This window comes from Exophiala bonariae, assembly GCF_035927105.1.
Source record: "Exophiala bonariae strain CCFEE 5792 chromosome Unknown scaffold_19, whole genome shotgun sequence".
NCBI lineage: Eukaryota > Fungi > Ascomycota > Eurotiomycetes > Chaetothyriales > Herpotrichiellaceae > Exophiala > Exophiala bonariae.
Genome location: NW_027042494.1, coordinates 208,472 through 229,733, shown reverse-complemented (window position 1 = coordinate 229,733; position 21,262 = coordinate 208,472). Strand labels below are relative to the sequence as shown.

At 49.7% G+C, this 21,262-nt stretch overlaps 6 protein-coding genes across 6 annotated transcripts; 1 reads left to right on the top strand and 5 right to left on the bottom strand.

The window, feature by feature from the left end:
* Positions 1-484: 484 nt before the first annotated feature.
* On the bottom strand, positions 485-3,997 carry LTR84_004316 (uncharacterized protein; the record flags this gene model as incomplete). The annotated part of the gene is made up of 5 exons (XM_064847893.1): positions 485-692; positions 744-3,247; positions 3,296-3,471; positions 3,530-3,752; positions 3,815-3,997. The coding sequence occupies 5 exons, from the start codon at positions 3,995-3,997 to the stop codon at positions 485-487; spliced, it is 3,294 nt and encodes a 1,097-aa protein (XP_064704432.1).
* An 838-nt stretch (positions 3,998-4,835) lies between these two features.
* Positions 4,836-9,006, bottom strand: LTR84_004315 (uncharacterized protein; the record flags this gene model as incomplete). Its single annotated transcript, XM_064847892.1, has 3 exons — positions 4,836-6,629; positions 7,367-8,925; positions 8,994-9,006. The coding sequence occupies 3 exons, from the start codon at positions 9,004-9,006 to the stop codon at positions 4,836-4,838; spliced, it is 3,366 nt and encodes a 1,121-aa protein (XP_064704431.1).
* A 1,909-nt stretch (positions 9,007-10,915) lies between these two features.
* LTR84_004314 (uncharacterized protein) lies at positions 10,916-12,712 on the top strand (the record flags this gene model as incomplete). The annotated part of the gene is made up of 3 exons (XM_064847891.1): positions 10,916-11,145; positions 11,203-12,266; positions 12,321-12,712. The coding sequence occupies 3 exons, from the start codon at positions 10,916-10,918 to the stop codon at positions 12,710-12,712; spliced, it is 1,686 nt and encodes a 561-aa protein (XP_064704430.1).
* A 1,161-nt stretch (positions 12,713-13,873) lies between these two features.
* Positions 13,874-17,377, bottom strand: LTR84_004313 (uncharacterized protein; the record flags this gene model as incomplete). Its single annotated transcript, XM_064847890.1, has 1 exon — positions 13,874-17,377. The coding sequence occupies one exon, from the start codon at positions 17,375-17,377 to the stop codon at positions 13,874-13,876; it is 3,504 nt and encodes a 1,167-aa protein (XP_064704429.1).
* Positions 17,378-19,388: 2,011 nt separating this feature from the next.
* Positions 19,389-20,069, bottom strand: LTR84_004312 (uncharacterized protein; the record flags this gene model as incomplete). The annotated part of the gene is made up of 1 exon (XM_064847889.1): positions 19,389-20,069. One exon carries the CDS (start codon positions 20,067-20,069, stop codon positions 19,389-19,391), a length of 681 nt encoding a protein of 226 aa, XP_064704428.1.
* Positions 20,070-20,511: 442 nt separating this feature from the next.
* LTR84_004311 (uncharacterized protein) lies at positions 20,512-20,866 on the bottom strand (the record flags this gene model as incomplete). The annotated part of the gene is made up of 3 exons (XM_064847888.1): positions 20,512-20,635; positions 20,690-20,721; positions 20,783-20,866. 3 exons carry the CDS (start codon positions 20,864-20,866, stop codon positions 20,512-20,514), a joined length of 240 nt encoding a protein of 79 aa, XP_064704427.1.
* Between the last annotated feature and the right edge of the window lie 396 nt (positions 20,867-21,262).

Sequence of the window (21,262 nt, the reverse complement as noted above, 5' to 3'; positions counted from 1 at the left end):
CTGTACTGGTCGTCTGCCTTCTATCTATCTATTCTCCGTTCTTCCCAGGTTGGACTATAGTGAATACCGTACGGTAGGTCAACAGGTATCAGCCCCTTGTAGTTACCTAGTGAATAGCATTCTGAACTCCGAGGTCACTAACTAGCTCTCGATACCTCATTTACCTCCTGCAAAAGAAGATCCATCGAAAGTTCATGCTGTACATAGGTACCCTCGGATCACCTCTTGTAAGATTCTGTTTCCATGACTTAAGTTGCGTATTAAATCTCACTCGACTTGTCAACCAGACTAAGTCTGGTCTGTCTATGGTATGATAAAGTTTGGAATTGTTTCCCCCTTTAATCGATGCTGGTCATGTTGCAGGAGTTTACTATCTCCAGAGTGAAGCCCTCACTTGCGGCGCCATTCTTAGATGCAATTTAGATGCAACCTTGCAATTTCCAACGCATATCAATTCCGACTTATTTATCTCAACTCATCGCCATCACGAAAAGAAGCTTCGAACTGTGGTTTGGCCGTCAGGTGACAAGGTCTGCAAGATTTGGTCGGCATTAATGCCCGTCTGCGTGACCATTTGCTTCGCACTCTCCGCAACTTTCTTGGCTGTTTGTCCCTGAATCATTTCCGCTTCAAGTGCTAGAGCAATATGGTGGAAAGCTTGTTGTGCTTTGGCGAATACCGCTGGATGTTGTCTATTGAAATTGTTAGCAAAGGATTGGGGGAAGTCGGTCGCCAAAACTCACTGGTCTATCAATTGTGCGAGGAAAGTGTAGGCGTAAGGTGCGGCTTCCTCGTCATTGACAATTGGTAAGGTGTCAAGCCATTGTTCAACCACTTGTTGTGGGTTCTGGACTTTCGATGAGTTACTGTGCAAGATCTTCGCAATAGCCGCGCATGCATTTTCAGTCGCAAACACCTCCGCTTCGCTTCGTGCATTGGGGACTCGAGTGATTTGCAACAAAGTCTCCACGCTCGCAGCAACAAAGTCGGACCATTGATCGCCGCCTTTCTGTGCAGCGATACCAACACCATATGCCGCTGCCTGTCGATTTGCAGCGTTCTCATCCCTCATCCCGTTGATAAGTGGCTGGATAATGTGGTCGCTATATTGCCATGACTGCTCACCACAGAATTCCAACACATCATCCATGATACAGATTGCCCATTGGCGCTGTGTAGGATCAGATGATGTAATGAAGGCATCATAAAACGGCATCAACCTTTGCCAAGCAGGCAGGAAGTTGACGGCCATGTTTTTGAAGATGGTATGGAAAGCCTTATTCATGTCTGAAAGCAGGGTCTGGTCATCCTCGATGGCATATTGGACTGAAAGTGAGTCCTCATCATCTTCGGCGACTTGTTGAGCATATTCCGCCTTCTCATCGGCACGATCTTGTACTCGTTTCTGATACTCTTCCAATGTAGATTTGACAGATTGGATAAATTGCTCGAGGTGTTCCTGTGTCAAGGAATTCTTGCCAACCACCTCAACACTTTCATAAAAGCATTGGAACATCTCCGCAAGCGTGTCGATTGAGGGTTCGGCGCTAAGAATCTCGATCTCTTTGTCGCAACATTTGGCCCACAGGTCTCGAAGTTCCGGCGACTGATCGCCATATCGCTTTTTGTAGGAGCCCAACAACTGAGGAATCAATTTGGCTGAGGAAACACGGACTGGGTCATGGAAGAAGAATGCTAAGCCGGGCAGTGCGATTCTTTCCGTAATATCAGCAACGTAGACGGCAAAATTTTCTTCCAAGATCTGGGCATAAATGGTGATTAATTCGATGGCAGTGTTCTTGTCTTCGAGAGTGGATGTCTTGATCCCAATGACTTTGCCTTTCAATGGTACCAGCTCCCAGCCATCTTCCTGCTCAAGAGCATCCTCCTCATTATCAATGAGTTGAATATCGGCTTTGGCGGAAGCGAGCTCGAGAAGAGGAGGCATGACTCCCGGAAGGTAAGGTACGAAATCGTTACCCAGGACACGGCACATTCTTCCCCAGCAGTGGAGGAGGTACTGAGCTTGTGGGTCGTCATCGTCAGTAATGCTTCCTTGAATGTTACCTAAAGTCTGCACGAGATTGATGCCGTCTTGGCCCATCTTCTCCTTTCCGACCGCTAGCGCAATCAGGGTTGCGCATTCCATGGCCTTTGCGCGCAACAATCTGTACTCCTTGGATTGTTCCGATTGCAAAACACTAAACAGAAGTGGCATAAGAGTATCGTAATAGCGGACAAAGGCACTTTCGGCAGAATCAGCAATTGTAGCGATCGTCGACAAAGCTTGCTCTTGCACATAACGTTTGGGAGACTGTAAAAGTTGCAATAGATGACTCAGAAGTTGATCCAGGTATGGTTCGAGGATTGACTTCTCTGCTTCTTCACAGAAGTTGACGAGAGCAGCAGCAGCGTGAGCCTGAACTCGAGGCTCAGGAGCATCCAGAACAGGAATTATGTTGCTAAGCACAACCTGGTGGTACTTTTCCTGGACGGGTCCGGCAAAATCTGTACTCATCTGGCCCAGGGCGTTGCAGCCAGCGAAGCGAACACGGGGATGCGGGTCTCTGAGTGAGGGAACCACCAATTCAAGGACTTTATCCAATTCACCGATCATGAGATCTCGACAGCCTTCAGAGATCGCAGAGATGGCCATCAAGGCTGCATGTCGATCGCGCCACGAGGCCGAATGCATCATGCGTGGAAGCCAGGTGAATGTTGCAGGAAGTATGATGTCGCCACCAAGCTTATTGGCGAGACGATCCATACATTGTTCACCTGCAATATGATTGAGATCACTTTCCTCTGCATCCAGATCCTCGGTGGCGTTCCACTCGGACGCATCGTCATCATCCGCACCAACATCGGTCATCAGGCTCAAGCATTGAGTGACCATATCTGTGGTGTAGGTTGGGTCCTTTTTACACATGACTGGAGCCCACTCTGCAAAGGTGGCCATGAGCTCCAAGGCGTTTTGACGGCATTGGTTGTCGATGTCCTTTTCTTGAATGACCGAAATGGTAAACTTGACGAGATTGCTGAAAAGGTTCTTAAACATTTTTGGAGCGGCCTCGGCAAGTTCGATCAAGGAATTGAATGCCTTTGATAAATTATCGGTATCGCCCGCTTCTTTCAAAGGGGGAAGAATGTTCAAGATGTCGGGAATCAGGGTGTAGTACTTTGGTTGCGTCTTCTTGGTGATTGAATGGAAGAAGGAACCAAAAGCTTCGATTGCAGCCAGACGGACCTAATCACCAGTCAAAACTTGTCTCACAGGGCCGAGGCTCGTTCTTACATCGACGCTACTGTCTTTAAATCCCTTGCCAAAGACTTCTTGGACCGCGCTTTCGTGTTGCTTTTCAATGATGCCAGGCATGGTCGCAAAGATTCTGAAGGCACACTCGCGCATCCCAGCATCATTAGACTGGCTTGCTTGGAAGAGGGAACTGAGTAGTTCCATCCAGACATCGCCTGTGAATCATTCATTTAGCCATTGACTTTGCGCATGCGGAAGATCAAAATTGTATACCATTATCAAGATATTGTCTGGCGATTTCGGCAATTGCATCTCCGACTTTGTTCCTGACCGAGTTGACCTGCTCCCTGACCAGACCTTCCAACAACTTGGAGCGGATAGCGCCTCGGGCTTCGCTACTCAGGGTGAGGAAGAGTTCTTTGGACTCGCCAGTGGCCGGAACCTTTCGTGTCTTTGAGGATTGTTTGCGAAAGAGAACAGCGGCAAAAGATCGTGTCTGTAAACTCAAATTAGTGTCCAGAGACGGAGGATTTTCAGGGAGGGGGAAGTTGACTATACCGAAGGTTCTGGGGCGGCCTGTATTTGTTCGACCAGACCCATGAGCAGGATATCTGGGCGATTGGGAGTCCAGTCATTGTTTAATTGTTCTTCGGCTTGTGAGCGGATAGTATTGTCGGACGTTGTCAGGGCTTGGAGGAGTTGAGTCAAGGCTCCCTGCACCTCGGCAGGGAGAACAGACATTGTGAGGGCGGTGTCGCTATGACATGCAACTGTGGAAGTGAAGAAGGGGTGCGCAGAGATGTTGTTGGGGTGTTTGTGGTGGTGGTTGAGGGAGGAGGTGGAATGTGGGCTTGCAGGACTAGTGGGAATCTTTTTCGGAGGATTGTCGATAGATGGGAATGAAGATGGAAACGCGTGAAGAAGACCAAGAGGGTGCAGAGACTCAAAGACTCAGAGATACAACGACAAATTCGAAGATAGTCTATGTTTGGGGTTATGTGTTTGACGGCGACAGAGAGACAGATTTCATATCAGTAGAACATATTATTGATTTAATTGCCCGCTGGCATTTCTCGGTCAGTCTCAGTCTGTACACAGTGCAGGGCAGGTGCCGTGCAGTTTTGGTCCCGCCTGGATTGCTCCTTCCTCCAGCACCACCTGATGCACGTGGTATCACGTGTCACGTACCCCCCTCCATCTTTCCATTTGCCATTCCCAGTTTTATCTACCTCGCTCTGACGCGTCGCGTGCTCAGCTTCAGTACCAAATGTTTCACATCCCCTCGGAGTCGTCAGCGTCCATGGCTCTCAGCAACAACCTGAGCTATCGCTGCCTATTTTCATTTACAAGGGCTGATTATTGTATGACATGGCAGATATTACTGTGTACTAAACATTGCGCGACCTCCCAACGGCATCTTTCGAAGTTCATTTAACGCCAGGAACACATCATATGCAGCGTACTGATGGACAGCTACGACAAAATCTGTCGCACCGTGTGAAACATCCACCAACTCTTCATCTTCAATCTGGCCCAAAAGATCCCACTGACAATCAACCAAATGGTGTTCAAATAAGTACTAAAACTCATGAGGACTTTCCGAGAGAAGACCCCTTTCTCCATCAGCTGGCGTCTTATTTACCTCAGATCGTGGTAGTGGGAAGCTGAATTTCGGCACACTCGAATCATTCTTACTTTGGGCCATCATTTGCCTGAGTGAACTCTTGCGTGGAGGATGTGGCCTTACATTGCTAGACTCGATGATTTTCTGCATGAACGATGATCGTGGTGTGATGTCCTGCTTTTCTGGTCTCTCGGGCAATGGTTCGCCAGGGCTCGCAATTTCTCTGGAAGACCAACCTTCTTTCTCAGCCGGTGTGTCATCCTGATATCCCTCCAGTTCAGTAGCATTGTTGGCAACTATGGCTCCTTCGGTCGTCTGCTCTGTTTGTGTGTTAATGCTTGGTTCCACCGATACTTTGGTTTCGATTATATCTTTCGTAACCGAAGATTCTCGATTCCTCTTCTCCTCGGGCAACAGCTTCATTTCCACTGGTGGTTGACTTTGGGAGTCATCCTTTCCAACCACTGGCTCGTTTGCTGTCTGCTGTTTTGATGCCTCCCAAGTGTCTTCTGGTTGAAGCACTGCCCTATTCTGGGGCATGGTGAGGTCATTCATGGTTTTCTCGTCGTGATCGTCTTGACGTAACTTATCTTCAACCGACTGACTTAGGTCGACTGCAGATACCACTTCTGCAGGCAGTACAGTCAAGTCTAAAATTCTCTTGTTACCTGCCTCCAGCGGATCACCCCTTTCGATATCTTGACTGGACGAGCTGATACGATGTTCACCATGAGCCATAGTCGGAGGATCAGATGCTAAGATTGGCAAGTCTTCGTGGCTGTCCTCTTGAGCACGAGCCCAAGATCCCGTTGGACTTGGGGCACAGCTACGGGTTTGATTTCTGAGCTGACTTATGGGTACGTATTTGCTTCGCTTCTTTTCTGGAATCATGAATCTCGTCCAATTCCTCAGGCCGGATTTCTTGGTGGCTTTCGGCTCCAGGTTACCATACGATCCACTGCACTGCGACTCGACTATGTGGGAGGATTCCCCCTTGGTAGTCAGCAGTGGTGAACTCTTGCGTGATCGAAGCCCTCGAAGAAGTGTCCTTGGTTTATTGGCGGGAGCGACATCCACCTTCCCAGTCTTGTCGGGAATCTTTGTGCTGGAAACTGATCGTAGGTTCGATGACATTGATTTAAGACTTTTGAGTCCTGAGAGACCTTTGCCTTTGACTGAGGTAGAACTGCTGTTGGGTGAGACTCCATAAATCTCAAAACTGGTCAATTTCTTCCGCGTCAGGGATCTCCCTCGGAACAGGGGCGAAGAAGTCCAGTCATATATCTCGGGATAGTCATCGGAATCATCGTCTGCTGTGTCGAGATCGTATGTCACCCCTTCTGGAAGCGCAAAGCCAAATCTCTTGGTTCGGTAAGTCGATGGTGGAGGCGAAGCCTCCAGCGACGACGGATATGATCGTGTTGCAGATGATGGGAACAAAGGTGAAGATGGTTCACCAGAGATGCTAGAGGATTCAAAGTCGATTTTGACCTTAACATGACTCTCCAGAATCTGCTTGTCGCCGTCATCCTCGGTATCCACATTAGGCACGGATTTGCCATGGTTTGTTGGTGATGAGAGCATCTCAAATTGGATCTCGTCTACTTGAACCTTGACTTCACTATCAAAAATGAGGCCCTCGCTGTTGTTGGGTTTTGCTTGATGTGGTAGTTCATCCGCAATTGAGAGAGGCTGCATATCTAGCTCTTGCATGAGACAATCGTCGCAGATCTGATTGAGGAACGATCTCTGTACAAAGGCGTGGTGAGGGCAATCTTGAGGTTCACTTGGCCTTCCTCTTCTTGCCCACTCTTGAAGTGTTGTACGATCGTTAGCGAACGTCTGTTGTTGCCACTCCTCAAGCGAATATTGAATGTTCGGGGCGAAACATGGTGAACGGTTTCTTCGAAACGAACGACAGAGGATGCTGTGGTTATAGTGACAGCCACACTCATGGTACGTCCAAACTTCACTTATGCACATTGTGGGAACCCCTGAATAATGATCCCTGGAAGTTCGACTTTGACTTGAAGGGGTGGACTTGTTCTCCACAGGGCTTTATGGCATTCTTCAGATGGTGCCTAGGAAATTGCTGTCAGAGCCTTGACCACCACGAGGCTACGGCGCACGTCACAACAAACCGTTACGCATTTAATCAATAACATGCGACTTAAGTTCTCAACTTCCACTTTAAATAGACATCGAGCTGAACACGAGATGAACACGAGCTGAAGATTTCTACTCCTTGTGCGACCTTGATTATGGATGCTTGCTGCTCCCGACTGGACGGCTCCCTGCATGAATTGGTTCCCCAGCCAGGTCCAACACGTCAAGGCTTGAACGCTGTGAACCTTGTCAAAGGGTTGAATTTCCCGCACGCTAAGCAACTTTGCATTTTGCCCTCCATGACCCTGGGCTTCGGACTTGGACCATAGGAACTCATATGTGGCGTTTGTCACTCACGTGGGATGAATCCCTCAACTCACGTCTTGAATCTTTTGGAAATTGATCCAACACTCATGCTCAACCATTTTGGGCATGGTTTCATCATGGAATACCTCAAACCTGCTTGTGATACCTGGCGACGTGTCCGGGTGTTTTGCAGATGTCCTGTACTTCCGATACAACGCAGCCATCAATGTGAGCATTTCCGCGTTAGCGAGGTGCATTCCGATGCACATTCGTGCACCCGACGAAAATGCCCAAAAGTACCTGTTTCGATCGTCGGATTCAGGGATGAGGTCTCCGGAAGGTGTCAACCATCGCTCCGGTTGAAAGGTAAGAGGATCGGGATAGACATTTTCGTCCCTGTGCAAGCAAAATGGAGACATGCCCACAATTGCGCCTGCTGGAATCTTATATCCGTCGATTACTGTATCGACCAATGCAGTACGCGGCTCAAACGCTGGCAAGGGTGAGTATAAACGCAATGACTCCCGAATGACTGCGTTCAGGTATGGTAGCTGAGTAAGGTCGCGTGGAATGGGTAGTCCTTTAGCATCAACGGAGATGTGTGACAACTCCTCCCGCAACCGATTCTGAAAACCCTCGTGTTGAGGCAGTGAAAGGGCCCAGATCATGAACATCAATGAATCAGATGTGGTGTCAATGCCGGCAAGTAAGTGATCGGAGCATTCCGAGGCGATGTCCAGGTCCGACATGTTTGTTGTCTCTCGGACCTTGAACAAGCGGCCAATGACTGTGTTCTCTGCAACATCTGCCTTCTCAATGGCAGGGGCATTCTTAAAGCTGTAGAATGCTTCAAGTGCATGTTTTCTGATACCGGAGTATGTGAAGGGTTTTCTCATTGGTAAGAGGCCGAGAGAGGTGAGCCCTTTCTCAAGCAGACCTGTTCGGGTGGTAACCCACGAAGTCCAGGCAGGAAAATGGACAGCGAACCACGCCAGTCTTCTCCTGGCGGGATTTAGAATGTCTGCAATCAACTCTCGATTTGGGCCTAACAGCGCCTTTGTTCCACCATGTCGAGGTCCATAGACGAACTCAGAGATTGCATCAAAGGAGAAGTAATGAAGGCTTGAAAAGATCTCACTGGCAGCCTCGGGTTCCCTCTCGAGGAAGTCAAGAAACCCTGCGACCTTCCTCTGAACCAGCTGGGAGAATTCTGTCGCCAGCACTGTTTGGTTTGCATAGATGTGACTGACGAGCTTCTTCCTGTCTCGGTGTAGCTTGCCCGAAGCAAAAGTGAACAAATTCTCCCGGCCATAGGCATCAAACATTCGGTAGAAGGAAGTTCTCTCGAATCCACTTCCAGCGCCATATATGGTTCTCAAAGCCGTGAGACTGTTGAATGAAACCTCATTGGGGCTGATTCGGACGACCGGGCCGTATTGCCTGTGCAGATCCAGGATCGCGTGGACGTATCGTGCCTTCCATGCATCCCAAGCTGATCGATACCTGGTCACCTTATAGACCCATGGACCAGGAATCTTGTTGAGCTCGGGATCATGGCTCGAGCCAAATACAAAATATAGAATGCCACCTAGGACGACCCAGGCACTGATGGGGATCCCAAAAATGGAAGAACCTGGGTTTCAAGATCAGTTAGTGTCAGGTACGATTTCAGCCACTCACACCACAATGCAGATATCTTACCTTCAGCCAACATATCTAGTTCTATACTCGGGACCTTTAATCAATTAACGAGATTTGACCGATGTGCGTTTACGTTGCTAAGCACCTAAGCAGGGGGCCAGCTACAGATCAGGTAGGACCAACACGGCACGCACACAGTTATCTTAGATTGCTCAAGGGGTTTTAATTGCTTCCAAGCCTCATCGTCAAGAGCGCTCTTGTCCGCAGAACGGTTCTGCCCGCGAAGTTGTTCAATATCCCATTGAAGCAGCTCGCTCATTACCTACTAATGCTATGATGCGCAGTGACATCCTCAAAGCCTGTGTTGACACATGAGCGTGGATCTCCTTCTTGGTTCAAGCTCGTCGTCGGAATTCTGGTGTTCGATGCTTGGCCGTTCCCGATCTACAGCACTCGGGATCAGCAATGGGCACTGGATTATCTCGACTCCTGAGGGTTGCCGTAGTGATGAGCCTTTGAACTCTCGGATCGGGGATTGTCGCTCAGGTTTTAGTGTGACTGGACTATCAGTCGTTAACAGTATATATAGATAGATAGAAGATATTTGAAGGATGATCAAACAGTTTGAAAGATCAGTGCTAGTCCTGGGGATGAGGCCATTTAGGAAAAGTTGGAAAGTCAGTTGCCGACTACCGCTGTGTAATGAGTCTGCTAGGAGAACTCAGTTCGGCCGAGTTGAAGGCCTAGAACTCCCAAGGCAATAGAATCTATATAGTAGTTTTGACGACACCTATGCTCCGAGTCCAGATCCTCGAAGATAAATAAAGATCATCAATCAGCCACTTGAATGCTTGATGAGCTAGACTCGGCCCGATTGATCTTGTCCCAGGCCCCTTGAGCTTTAAATGCTCACCCGGGCATTGCCCACATCGTTATGTTTTACCAATTAGAAAGTGGTCATCGGAGATCAGCTACCCTTATCATTGCTCTTTCCACCCGCTGATGTCCTCAACCCAGGGAAGCCTAAGCAGTGTATCTGGTGGCAAGGCCTGGGCTACTGTCAGGCTCATCGGTCCCTACCTAAGGGTTTAGATAGCCGACATGGGCGGGTGAGCAAGCCAGTTGCTTCTTCAAAGATTCCAGAAGGATGTTGGCCCCTAAGCCATGCAATGCTTTGCTTTTTTCTGCTTCTCGCCTCCCAGGAAATCAAAGAATGGAACCCTACAGTACAGGGGTGTAATTCAAAAGAATCAGGCAATCTGCTCGTATGAAGTACGTCGGTATGGTGATTACTATCCCCAAGACCAGTAGTGTGCAACTGTGCTCCTCATGATTGTTCCACTAACAATTGCTTAGGTAGGATTGACAGTCCGAGGCCTAAGAGTGAGCCTATCAGCCACGGACTAGCCTGAGGCTTCATCGCCCCTTGGGTCAGGCTTATCACAGCCTTTTGAAGGGCTTGTCATGCCTTGTCTGGCAAGCCGATCCAGATGAGACACAACCCTCCAATCAACGAGGGTGATAACACGAGGCACCCCTGAAGTTCCAAGATACATAAGTGGAGGATGCATGGTGAGATACCTAGCCAAGGCTCGAGGCAATAAAAGGACAAGTGCCGACGGAAGCCTTCTTATCAGAGTTCGAGTGTACGGATACGGATTCGTCGCATCCATCCACTCTCCAGATTATGCCTGCTCTCAACACCGAGAAGCATGTTACCCTTGCAAACGTGGTCACGCTACCTGGGCCAACCATGCAACCTTCAATGATCAGAATCGCTTGGACCAACCGATTCCCAAGAGGATGGGACGTATAAAGATCTTCGGATTTCCACACATTGTTTAGAGAAGCCTCTTCGTCTCACCCATTTCGGCTTGTTTGACCTCTTTAAAACTCTCGAACCCATCTCGGGTAAGGGTCACGCATACATACTCAAACCTCACACGAGCTAGCTTTGGTTCTGCTCACCAACAGAGCTCACCATGTCGAGCTCCCCAGAATACACGGACCCTGAGAAGGGTATTGAGCCGACCATATCTCGACAATCAAAAGATGCCGCTGGTCGAAAACAATCCTTGACCGGCCGAAAGGCCTCGGTCGCGGAATCTATCATCGCGGCTGATTTACTTGATGAACGATACGCAACTACTCAGCGAGGGCTCAAAAGTCGACATGCGCAGATGATTGCCTTGGGTGGAACCATCGGAACTGGGTACGTACCACCCTAGGGAGGAATTTTCACAAGTCTGTGCTAACTGAATCCTCCCAGTCTTTTCGTTGGTAGTGGTTCAGTGCTCGCCAAAGGCGGCCCAGCCTTCATTCTCGCGGCTTATTGCACCATGACAGTCCTGGTTTACTGCGTCGTTACAGCCATGACCGAAGTTGCCACATACTTGCCCGTCCACGGTGGTACAATGTCGTACTACGGCTACCGTTATGTTTCTCGATCAATGGGTTTCGCTCTTGGCTACCTCTACTGGTACGCCTTGGGTATCTTAGTGCCCTACGAAATCACCGCTGCTGGCTTGGTCATCAACTACTGGCCCAACGACGTCAATATCGCAGTATGGATGACCATCATGACGGTTGTGATTGTCGCTCTCAACTTCATGCCCGTCAAATATTATGGCGAGACGGAATTCTGGTTCGCAGGCACCAAAGTCATTCTCATGGTTGGACTTCTCCTTTTGTCTTTCATTCTCTTCTGGGGTGGTGGCCCTAGCCACGACCGACTGGGTTTCCGATACTGGAAAGATCCAGGGGCGGCACTGCCGTTTATAAAAACAGGAGACGCTGGACGAACCATCTCGTTCTTCTCGACTCTCGTATCGTCCGTCTTCCCATTCACCTTTGCGCCCGAACTCCTGGTCGTGACCGGAGGAGAAATGGAGTCACCCCGTCGAAACCTCCCGATCGCCTCTCGACGCTACTTCTACCGATTAGTCGTTTTCTATGTCCTGGGCGTTCTCGCCATCGGCGTCACGTGCCCTAGCAACGATCCCAGGCTGACAGACGGCGGAGCTGGCGCCGGTTCATCCGCATTTGTCGTCGCCATTGCCGACGCCGGAATTTCGACTTTACCATCGATTGTCAACGCAGTGATTCTCATCTCCGCCTGGTCATCTGGAAACTCGTTCCTCTACATCTCCAGCCGTGCACTATACTCTCTTGCAGTCCAGGGTTCCGCGCCACGAATGTTCAAGGCCTGCAATCGCTGGGGTGTCCCGTACGCCGCGGTGACCGCTTCATCGCTCTTTTGCGCTCTTACCTACATGAACGTCGCAACCAGTGGTGGCACAGTCTTCAACTGGTTTGTCAATCTCACAAACACATGTACGTCATCCCCCTGCCTTCCATTGAAATACCTGTAAAACTAACGATTTCTAGGGGGTATGATATCCTGGGTCTGCTGCATGGTCATCTACCTACGATTCCGCAAAGCGACCGACGTACAGGGCGTCACCCGACCATGGACCTCGTTCATGCAGCCCTATGGCGCGTGGGTTGCCATGGTGGCGTTCACGCTGCTCTGCTTGATCAACGGGTTCACCGTCTTCTTCCCCGGACGGTTCTCCGCGGCCAACTTCTTGACCGCCTACGTCGGCATTCCGATTTTCTTCGTTATGTACTTTGGCCACCGCATCGTCTTCTGGCGCGACAAATGGGCCTGGTCGTCCGAGGAGGTTGACCTCCAGACCGGCCTGCAGGAGATCATCGAGGCCGAACAGCCCGTCAAGAAGCGCAAGGGCATCGCCAAGATCTGCTATATCATTGAGTAAAGTACCTAGGTAGTTGGGATATTGCAAATCTTTCACATTTTTTGCCTATCAATAATAATGACTATTCAGGCAAACATCCAGACGGATCTTTGCTATCGTTGCCTATCAATAATAATGACTATTCAGGCAAACATCCAGACGGATCTTTGCTATCGTTGAATAAGAGCCTCGGAGGTTCCTGATCGGATCTGATCCCATCTCTCATTTTTCCACAATCCTTTAATTCCCAGATATATATATGTATACCTTTATGCTCGTCAAGATTCCCACCGCAAAATCGCCCATACCCATAGCCCTGGCATGAATAACAATCGAAGTTGGAAGTTAAGATAACCTCACGCAGGCCCTGGATTTCGTGACTAACAGAAACTGCAAGTGTCTTTCCCAACGACTAGGTCTCCCGTGCCAGTGCGTGATCGACATTGTTCTGGGTTTCCGTGCCGTCATCGTCATCGATAGCTCCACTCCACTCCGCTCGCTCGTCCCGTCGAATGAGCCGACTGGCGGTCCGACGACCCTCAACTATAGAACTTACCTACGAATCCGCACACACATGGTCGATGACGCTGCGTACAGTGTTATCACGGCTTCCTGGCCAGGCTCAGGACTATTGGTGTTGCATCTTTCGATCAGTACGTTCGGCACGATGATGGATAGATGGATAGGCGATGAGACACCATTTGACTCCCCTGGGTTACTCGAAAAAGAAAGAAGCAAGGGCATGTGGTATGATATAAGTGGTAAATGCCGTCAAAGCACCGTACCGTCATTCACAATCTGATAATCCCAAAGCCAACACCGAACAATCTCGAAACTTGGGTATATATGTATGCAAGTATGTACAAAATTACCTCTCGTCCTTTAAGCCACCCCTGATTGTGAAAATTTGAAAATCCAAACCTCATAATGTCCAAAACCTGTGAGTTTCCAACCTAGGGTATATAAATGTGCTGACTGGCATCTGATAATGCTCAAAGAAAGCCGTAAAGAGGAATTAGTAAACGTCTCACTGTAGAAATCTTTGGCGTCTGTGTCGCCTATGTGCATAAGGTGAAAAATGGAATGCTGTAGGCACTTCAAAATCCAGCATGTAGTTGAAAGTTGGCAATAGCCAATGAGCCAAGCCCGCCTCGATCAATACTTTTGGAGTGAGCTCTATTATCATACTCTGACCATGTATGAAACCGGCACATCTCCTAGATCGACCCCATAGCTCGCCCTCAAGGGAACACCCTTTCTGGAACCGTCCGCCTTACCGCTCACGGATCTTGTCCCGGCAGAACCACCAAAGCCATTTCCGCGTTCATAACCATAGTCCATGCCGCCAGAATACCGGCCAAACTCTGGTGCGGGTTGAGGAGGTTCGAGGTGTTCTGGATGCAGTTCCTCGGCGAGTGAAGATGCTTGGCTCCGAATACTTCGGGCTTGTGAGTGATCCCGAGTTTGATACTGTGCCTGTGCGTTTCGTGGCTCTGGTAATGGTCTACGATGGACTTTGTTCTGGGGTCTCACAGATCTTCCTCGATCTGTTCCATCGCCATATGTGGCAAATTGTTCACAGTAGCGACCATGAGATGGAGTGGCATTCTGGTATTGTTCTCTTCCCCGATATTGCTCTTGGTGATCTGGATAATATTCTGGGGCATATTGTTGAACGGCATAATTTTGGGATGGGAAATACTCTTCTGGCGAAGTGGTATATTGCGCCCAGCCTGCTCTTTGTGGATCATTGCGAGGAGGAATAGCAGGGTAAAGGGGTTCTTCAACATGATGCCCCGCCTGTTCAATTCCTTGAGAATATCCAGCTTGTTCCTTCAGCGCAAGACCAATGGACTGTCTTCGAGATCTCCAGCTAGCTGCTTGAGCCGCCCAAGGATCTGGAGTGATATCGACAGGTCGTGGCGAGTGGGATGGTGGAGGGGGTGCAACCACTAGGTCCGAGTAATCTTCCTCATAGTCCACATAAGCTGGACGAGGTGAGTGGGGTGGAGGAGGTGGTGGAGAATGGGACGGAGCAGGAGGAGCTAGACTGTCCTCTAGTGATGCCCCTCTTTGCATGGAGGAGGTTCGATATACAGTCTGAAGCATCTCCTGAGTTATCGGTGGGTTGTCACTGATGAAGCTGCCTGGACGAAGAGGTTTGCCAGGAATACCACCTCTGTCATTAAAAGATGGTCGTCTATCAGAGAACGCCTCGCGCTGTTGGTATGACCGTCTTCGAAACTTGGCAACGACAGCAGCAGACTTGTCATCCATCATAGATTTCGGACGCGGTGCTTTGTTATGCAAGTGTTTGGGAGCAGGAGGGTTTGGGATCATACTTTCATGAGCAATATGATATGGATTATTTCCAAGTGATGACGCCGCGGTTCCAAAGTCATTAATTATGGCAAGGGCATCACTTTGACTGAGATCGGAGATGTTTCTTGATCTTGTGTTGTCTTCTTTTGGTCGAGATATCCACGATCGAGGTCTGCTAATGGATCTTGAACGGCGTACCTCGGGTTTTCGCTCTGGCTCAGGCGAAGGAAATCTGACTTCATGCGTTGGAAGAAACATGGTTGATAGACTGGCTTGATTATTTAGTCTGGCGTATGTCTGTTCAAGTTCCGGGACTTCTTGTGTTCGGATTCGCAGGTTCTCTCTGACATCTTGAGGGATGGCAGGAATAGTTTCTGCTTCGAAAGAACGAACTCTGGTAATGGCGATCTTGCTCGGTGGCTGGCTTTGCGCACGTTTCTTCTGTAGTTTCTTTCTTTGCTTTACTGGCTTGAGTGATGTTTCCGTAAGTGGATCTATGGGCGACGGACTGGTCGGTGTTACGTTCAGCGGTATGACGGCAGGGCGTAGATTGGCAAACGTTGGTACGTTCGGCTCTGTCTTTCGTGATTTAAGAATACTTGGTCGATATCTGAGATCCGATGACATGGTTTGTGGCTCCGCTGGTGATGGTTGAGCAACAACGGGGGGTTCAACTAATGTCTGTGGGATGTTAGGTGCAACTTTAGACATGCGAAGAGAACGTAGAGAATTATTCGAGCTGTAACCACTGTCGGATTTGTCAAGGTTTCCTTGAGGCTGGGGTCGAGATAGTTGGCTTTGAGTTTGAAACTCGACCGCTGATTGGAAGGCCTCGAGCTGGTTGAAGCTTGGCTCCACCGGGGAATACCAGCTCATGACGCTACCTGCAGGATGATCATCGTGATCTGCTGAGGGGTCAGGTTGTACAACAGCCACCCGTAGACTTGGCCGCCTCACTACCGAACCAGTATGCGAAAGACTTGATACTGTGCGAAAGCTAACAGGAGACGTAGCATCTTTCGCTTGGTAATTCTCGGGTGAAGGAGATCTTTGCAGAGACATCATTGAAGGAGTCCTTTGTAAGGATGTCATTGGAGGTGTTTTCTGCAAAGAAGAGATCGAGGGACTTCTCTGCAGGGAATCATCAGATCGAAATCGTCGAAGTGAACCGGGTAAAGAGCTGGAGCGTGCCACCGAGTATGGACTCTGAGGCAGCTCTGAAATATACTCCTTCGCCATGATGGAAGCATGGTCATCATCCATGTCCAGAGGAACCTTTGTCCTGACGTCTATCTCAGACTCGACATCTGCTGTTTCTTCACGGTCTGCAACGACACTTTCCCAGGTGAAATTTCGAGCCTCCTTGACTGCGTTGGGTGTTTCAACAAGCAAGGAACGGTCCGTGATCAGAGCGACTTCGTGAGTATCATCATCATCTGCATCACCATAATCACTGGATACGTCTCTAAGCTGTCGTGGCACTGTCAGGAGATGCTTCGAGACCATGGTCAGTTCGCTTAGAGCAGGAGAGGCTCGTCCATTCATAACCTGCAAGGAACCAATTTTGAGCCCTGCCAGATGAGAATAACTGAGATCCGCAGGAGTACCAGCTCGTCCAGTCATGGTTGGAGGTCGAGGTCGCCAATCGAAATAGTCTAACTCTATTACACTCCGTTCTTCGACTTCTTCAATCGCCTCCTGTTGAAGTCTCATTTCCTCGGTGGAGAGCACGGCTGATGGCTTTCTAGTGGCAGCTCCAGGAGTGAAGGAAGCTCGACGTGTAGTGGGGATAGAAGGAGCATCAACCATTCTATCCATCGACGAACTGGGTGACAGGACTACCGCCTCGAGGTTGGTGACTTTGACTTTCTCTTTGCTAGCCGAGCGACTCAGATTGAAAGAAGTCTGGGCGGAAAACCGTCTTAACAGCAATGACTTCCTCTTCTTCGGCTTGTCGACTGGCAACAGAGAATCTTCTGAGGCATTCGCAGATGTAGCATCCTTGTCGAACTGTCTGACCATCTGAGCCACACTCAGTGTTGAGGAACTTTTCAAAGCATCTTGAGGTGAGAGTCTATCCGAATCGAACACTTCAGTTCGAATCTGTTGCCTCAGGTCGGGATTGCTGGGGTGGGAAGACAGTTCGTGAGTGTTGACAAGCTCTGTTGCACTATGATTGCGGCTCTTGGTCACCGAGTCCTGGAGACTTGTTGTCGATGCAGTGATGGAGATTTTGCTATTTGTGAGGGGCTTTGACAGGCGATTTCTGCGGCGATCCCTCTCTTTTTCTCTCTGTTCGACCTGTTCATCTGCAGGAGTGATCTCGACCTGGACGACGGATTTGCGTCTACCAAACAAAGCCATGTTTGGCAAATCGTCAAAAGGGTCGTTCGGGTGAAGATTTGGAGGATATGGTCTTAATGGTGCACTATCCGTAGGGCCTCAGCCATGACGAATGCTCGTGACTGGCAAGGAGGATGGTGACCGTGCACACGGTAAAGGCGGGCTGGGATGGGGGAGTGGCAGCGGCGCGTTGCGCGATGCGCGAGGCTCCAAGCGTCTGGACTTGACTCGTTGACCAATACGTAACCTCTTTGACCGATGTAGAGTGGTCGGTGTTCAATCGTGGTATATACACTTGCTGTAGGTAAATATGCTCGACGTAACCGCTCAACGAGGGACAGATTCAATCAAGGCAGAAAGGCAAGAACGAACGACGGACGACAGAAGCACAGGGCAATGACGAAAAGCACCCGTCTGTGACTTGATCATGAAGAGCTTGCCCTGCAGCGAAAGCTCCAAGTTTCAAGAAAAAGCAGGACGCGGAATAGGTCATGTATCCGTACGGATATGCTGGATGCATTTCATGAAGTAAACGGACGTGGACATGGGATGAATGGCCCCCATCCAGCGATGCTGCGACAGTGATTGGGTGGAAGTGGGATGAGATAAACAAGGAGGGCGTCGAGCGTAGCCCGGGAGAGTCAAAGTCAATCCACATTCCAAGCCATGAGAGGCGTAAGAGATGCAGAAAGCTGGAAACTGGGCGTTGGAATTGTGGAACAGCCACCTGGGACCAACCCTGGAACAGCTAAGGACTGGGCCTTGCTCCCCTCCATGCCCGCTTAATCAAGCTTGAGCCACCACTAAGCCATGAATGGTTGTCAGGGAGTCGGAGACGCCTCAAGCGAGTCCAGTGACGAACGCTTTAAGTTGCGGCACGAGTTTAGGCATGTTTCCCCTCTCCATGCCCTCCATGCCCTCCATGCCTCCTCTGGACTTCTGAGCTCTAGGCTCTGCCTCGTGCAGCAAGGCCCCGGGGGGCGAAAAGACCAGGCACTGCGGAGAAAACAACCCCCGACAACGCCACCGCACGCCTAAATCGAGATTCCCAGTGCCCCAATCACCCTTCAACCAGATTGCCAGTTTCGACTCGAGCTCCAGGTCAGGGAAATCACGCTTGAGATCATCGATCCAGCCGATGGTGATCGTCACTGCAACTCGATTTCCATTCCAACCAGAGATATCCGTATAGTCGAATGGGAAACATCTCCACCGAAATGGATATCCGGACAGTGGTAAGGATCAACATATAGGAAAAATGCTGGAGGTTGGTCTGTAGAACCACCCCTCTCTCTCACTCCACCTTGTACGTATCAATGGATGGCATTTCCAACAATTGACATCGTGACCGTCCTATCATTGTTGGCATATGTGGCACCACCACAATGCAAGGTCCGACTCTGGCGTTGCGGTGCATGTGCACTTACGATGGGCATGGTGTGTCGCTTGCGGAAGCTATTTTTACTCTTACGCGGCCTTGCGACAATTATCGAGCAGTAGTAAGAGGTACTCCGTAGAGGGGACGGACGCCTCATGTAGTTCACAACTACTCCGTACACTGCAGATATGCACTTTGGGTTACCCGGACCAATCCATATGTAGGTACTGCGCCTCCGCCCTTTTGGCCCGGATTCATTTTTCACGTGTGGCCTGTTATCGACAGGCAGCGCTATGTGCCATTTGCACGTGTAGAAATAATAACCAATGCATGAGAATTACGCATCACTACAGAACGAACTTTAGGAGAGAAACTTACGAAATATTGTCAAGGAGTTGATTGATTGATTGATTGGATGATCATCATTATGTATCTGTGAGTACTAGTATCCGAGACACCATGCTATGCTATGCTCTGCAAATGATATGCATTTCTGCAAACTTGGAAACCCGATTAGACCAATACCGCCCGCTATGCAAGTTTCGACACAACATTGCCGATAGGCTCGATCCATGATTTTGTTTTTGCATTAAAATGTTGGCCGCGTGAGGTACAACAAAAATAGCCTGTTGCATTGCCGAGCCCTGCTCCAATTTACTCGATGCTGATGCGTCTGCTCTCTGGAGCCGGCGCCTTGGGAACGACAATGTTGAGGATACCATTCTTCAACGATGCCCGCACAGCTTCTTGGTTCACCCGGGCCGGGAAGCTAAAGCTCCTCGAAAATTCTCCGACGTGCCGTTCTGAGATCCAACGGTGTGACTCGGGCTGCTTGGGTGCTTCAGCCTTGGCGGGAGCGGCTGCCGGTGATGGTGCGGCGACTTCAGTGTTTTCTTGCGCCGCGGCACTGGCGTTGGCGGGCTGCTCCTCCTCATCTTCGACAGTAGCTTGGTGGGATTTCACGCTGCTGGTCTCTGAGGCGGCAGTGTCTTCGACAGCGGCAGCGGGGGTCTTTTCAGACTCGACTGCTTCTGGGCGACGACCAGACTCGGTTCGTGACTCAGTCCGGCCCTTGATGGTCAAGGTGTGCTCATCGACGAATTCGATGCTGAGGTTCTTCTGGTCGATGCCGGGTAGTTCACCCTCTAGCAAGTAGACATCCTTGTTCTCGGTGACGTTGAAGCGAGGGTTGAAAGTCTTCCTCTGAGCTTGGCGAGTGGCCCGCTGAAGCTCATTGAAGGTGTCGTCGAGCAGACTGAATAGAGGTGCGACCTCGTGGCGAGCGGGTGCGCATCGCACGGGAGCATAAGCGATTCTGGGGAAGAGGAAAGACATGTTTCTGGTTGATGAAGTTGGGCTGAGTTTGATGGATGTTCGGGGGATGATTCTTCTGGTTGAATGCATATGACTTGTTCTTTGAAAGATGTCGAGTTGGAGAAAGGCCAGAGATGATCAAGATCTTATAGGTATTCATCTTGCCAGATGGAAGATACTAGTTTCCACCGACTCGATGAGCAAGCAGTGATTACCTAGAGTCTTGAGCCATCTCGACAATACTGGATGCTTCTGTGAGACGCAAGCAAATTCGTGCCTATTCTCGAATGCTCCGGAAGTGGCGATACTTGTCTCCGAGTTACCATGAGATTCTATCACGTGACCGGCAGATCATGAAGATTGGAAATCCGTCATTCTGGTCGAGCTAGATGAACAGACACAGTCTCGCATAGACGCTGCGCATCAGCATCAATCTGGCCTAGTATCTGGCAGCTAAAGCTGCTCAATGAATGTCGCGAACACCAGGGGACGAATAGAGGTCCAGCTTCCGATAGCCCATTCTCAAAAGAGTCTCCACGGCAGCAAAGTCCTTCTTGTCGACCTTCGTGTTCTTGCGAAATTCCCGTCTGTGATAACAATCAGACACTATTACGCTCTCAAAAATGAATGAAGAAACTCACTGTGCAGCATTGCGGAAGTTCTGTCTCGTCGCCTTTGACAGGTAGGCGGTTAGCTCGATATGTCTATGCTGCTTGGGGTGGCAAGAACCTCACCTCTGGCTTCTTCGCAGCTTCACGTAGACAGCGTCGATATAGTTTGATGACCTCGCGCTGCAACCCGGATAGACGCACTGCCATTGCAAGCCGATGGGGAACCTTGTTAGCATCGAGCCGCGTAAAGAACAGCGAGCGAACGACTGGTGGTGGAGGTTGCGTCAGGAGCAATTTCGTGATACTAATACGGTTGAGTATTCAGTTATCGGAGCGCACATCGCAGTTTTGGGCATCCGTCTCCCTAGCAACGAATAAAGCAATGTACGAATAGATGAAATGTGTACACGTGTTGTTAGAACGAGAACTACATGAAGTGGTGGAATTGTGATTCTGGAGGTCGCGTATAGTGATCAATATGTCCGCGGGTTCAACTCGTGAATAGCTAGATGGTGGCGCCAAATCGTCCGAGAGGAACATCAGCAACTACTTGAATATTTATTCCTCCACACCAGCCTTCAGCATGTCCAGCGGTCACGCTTT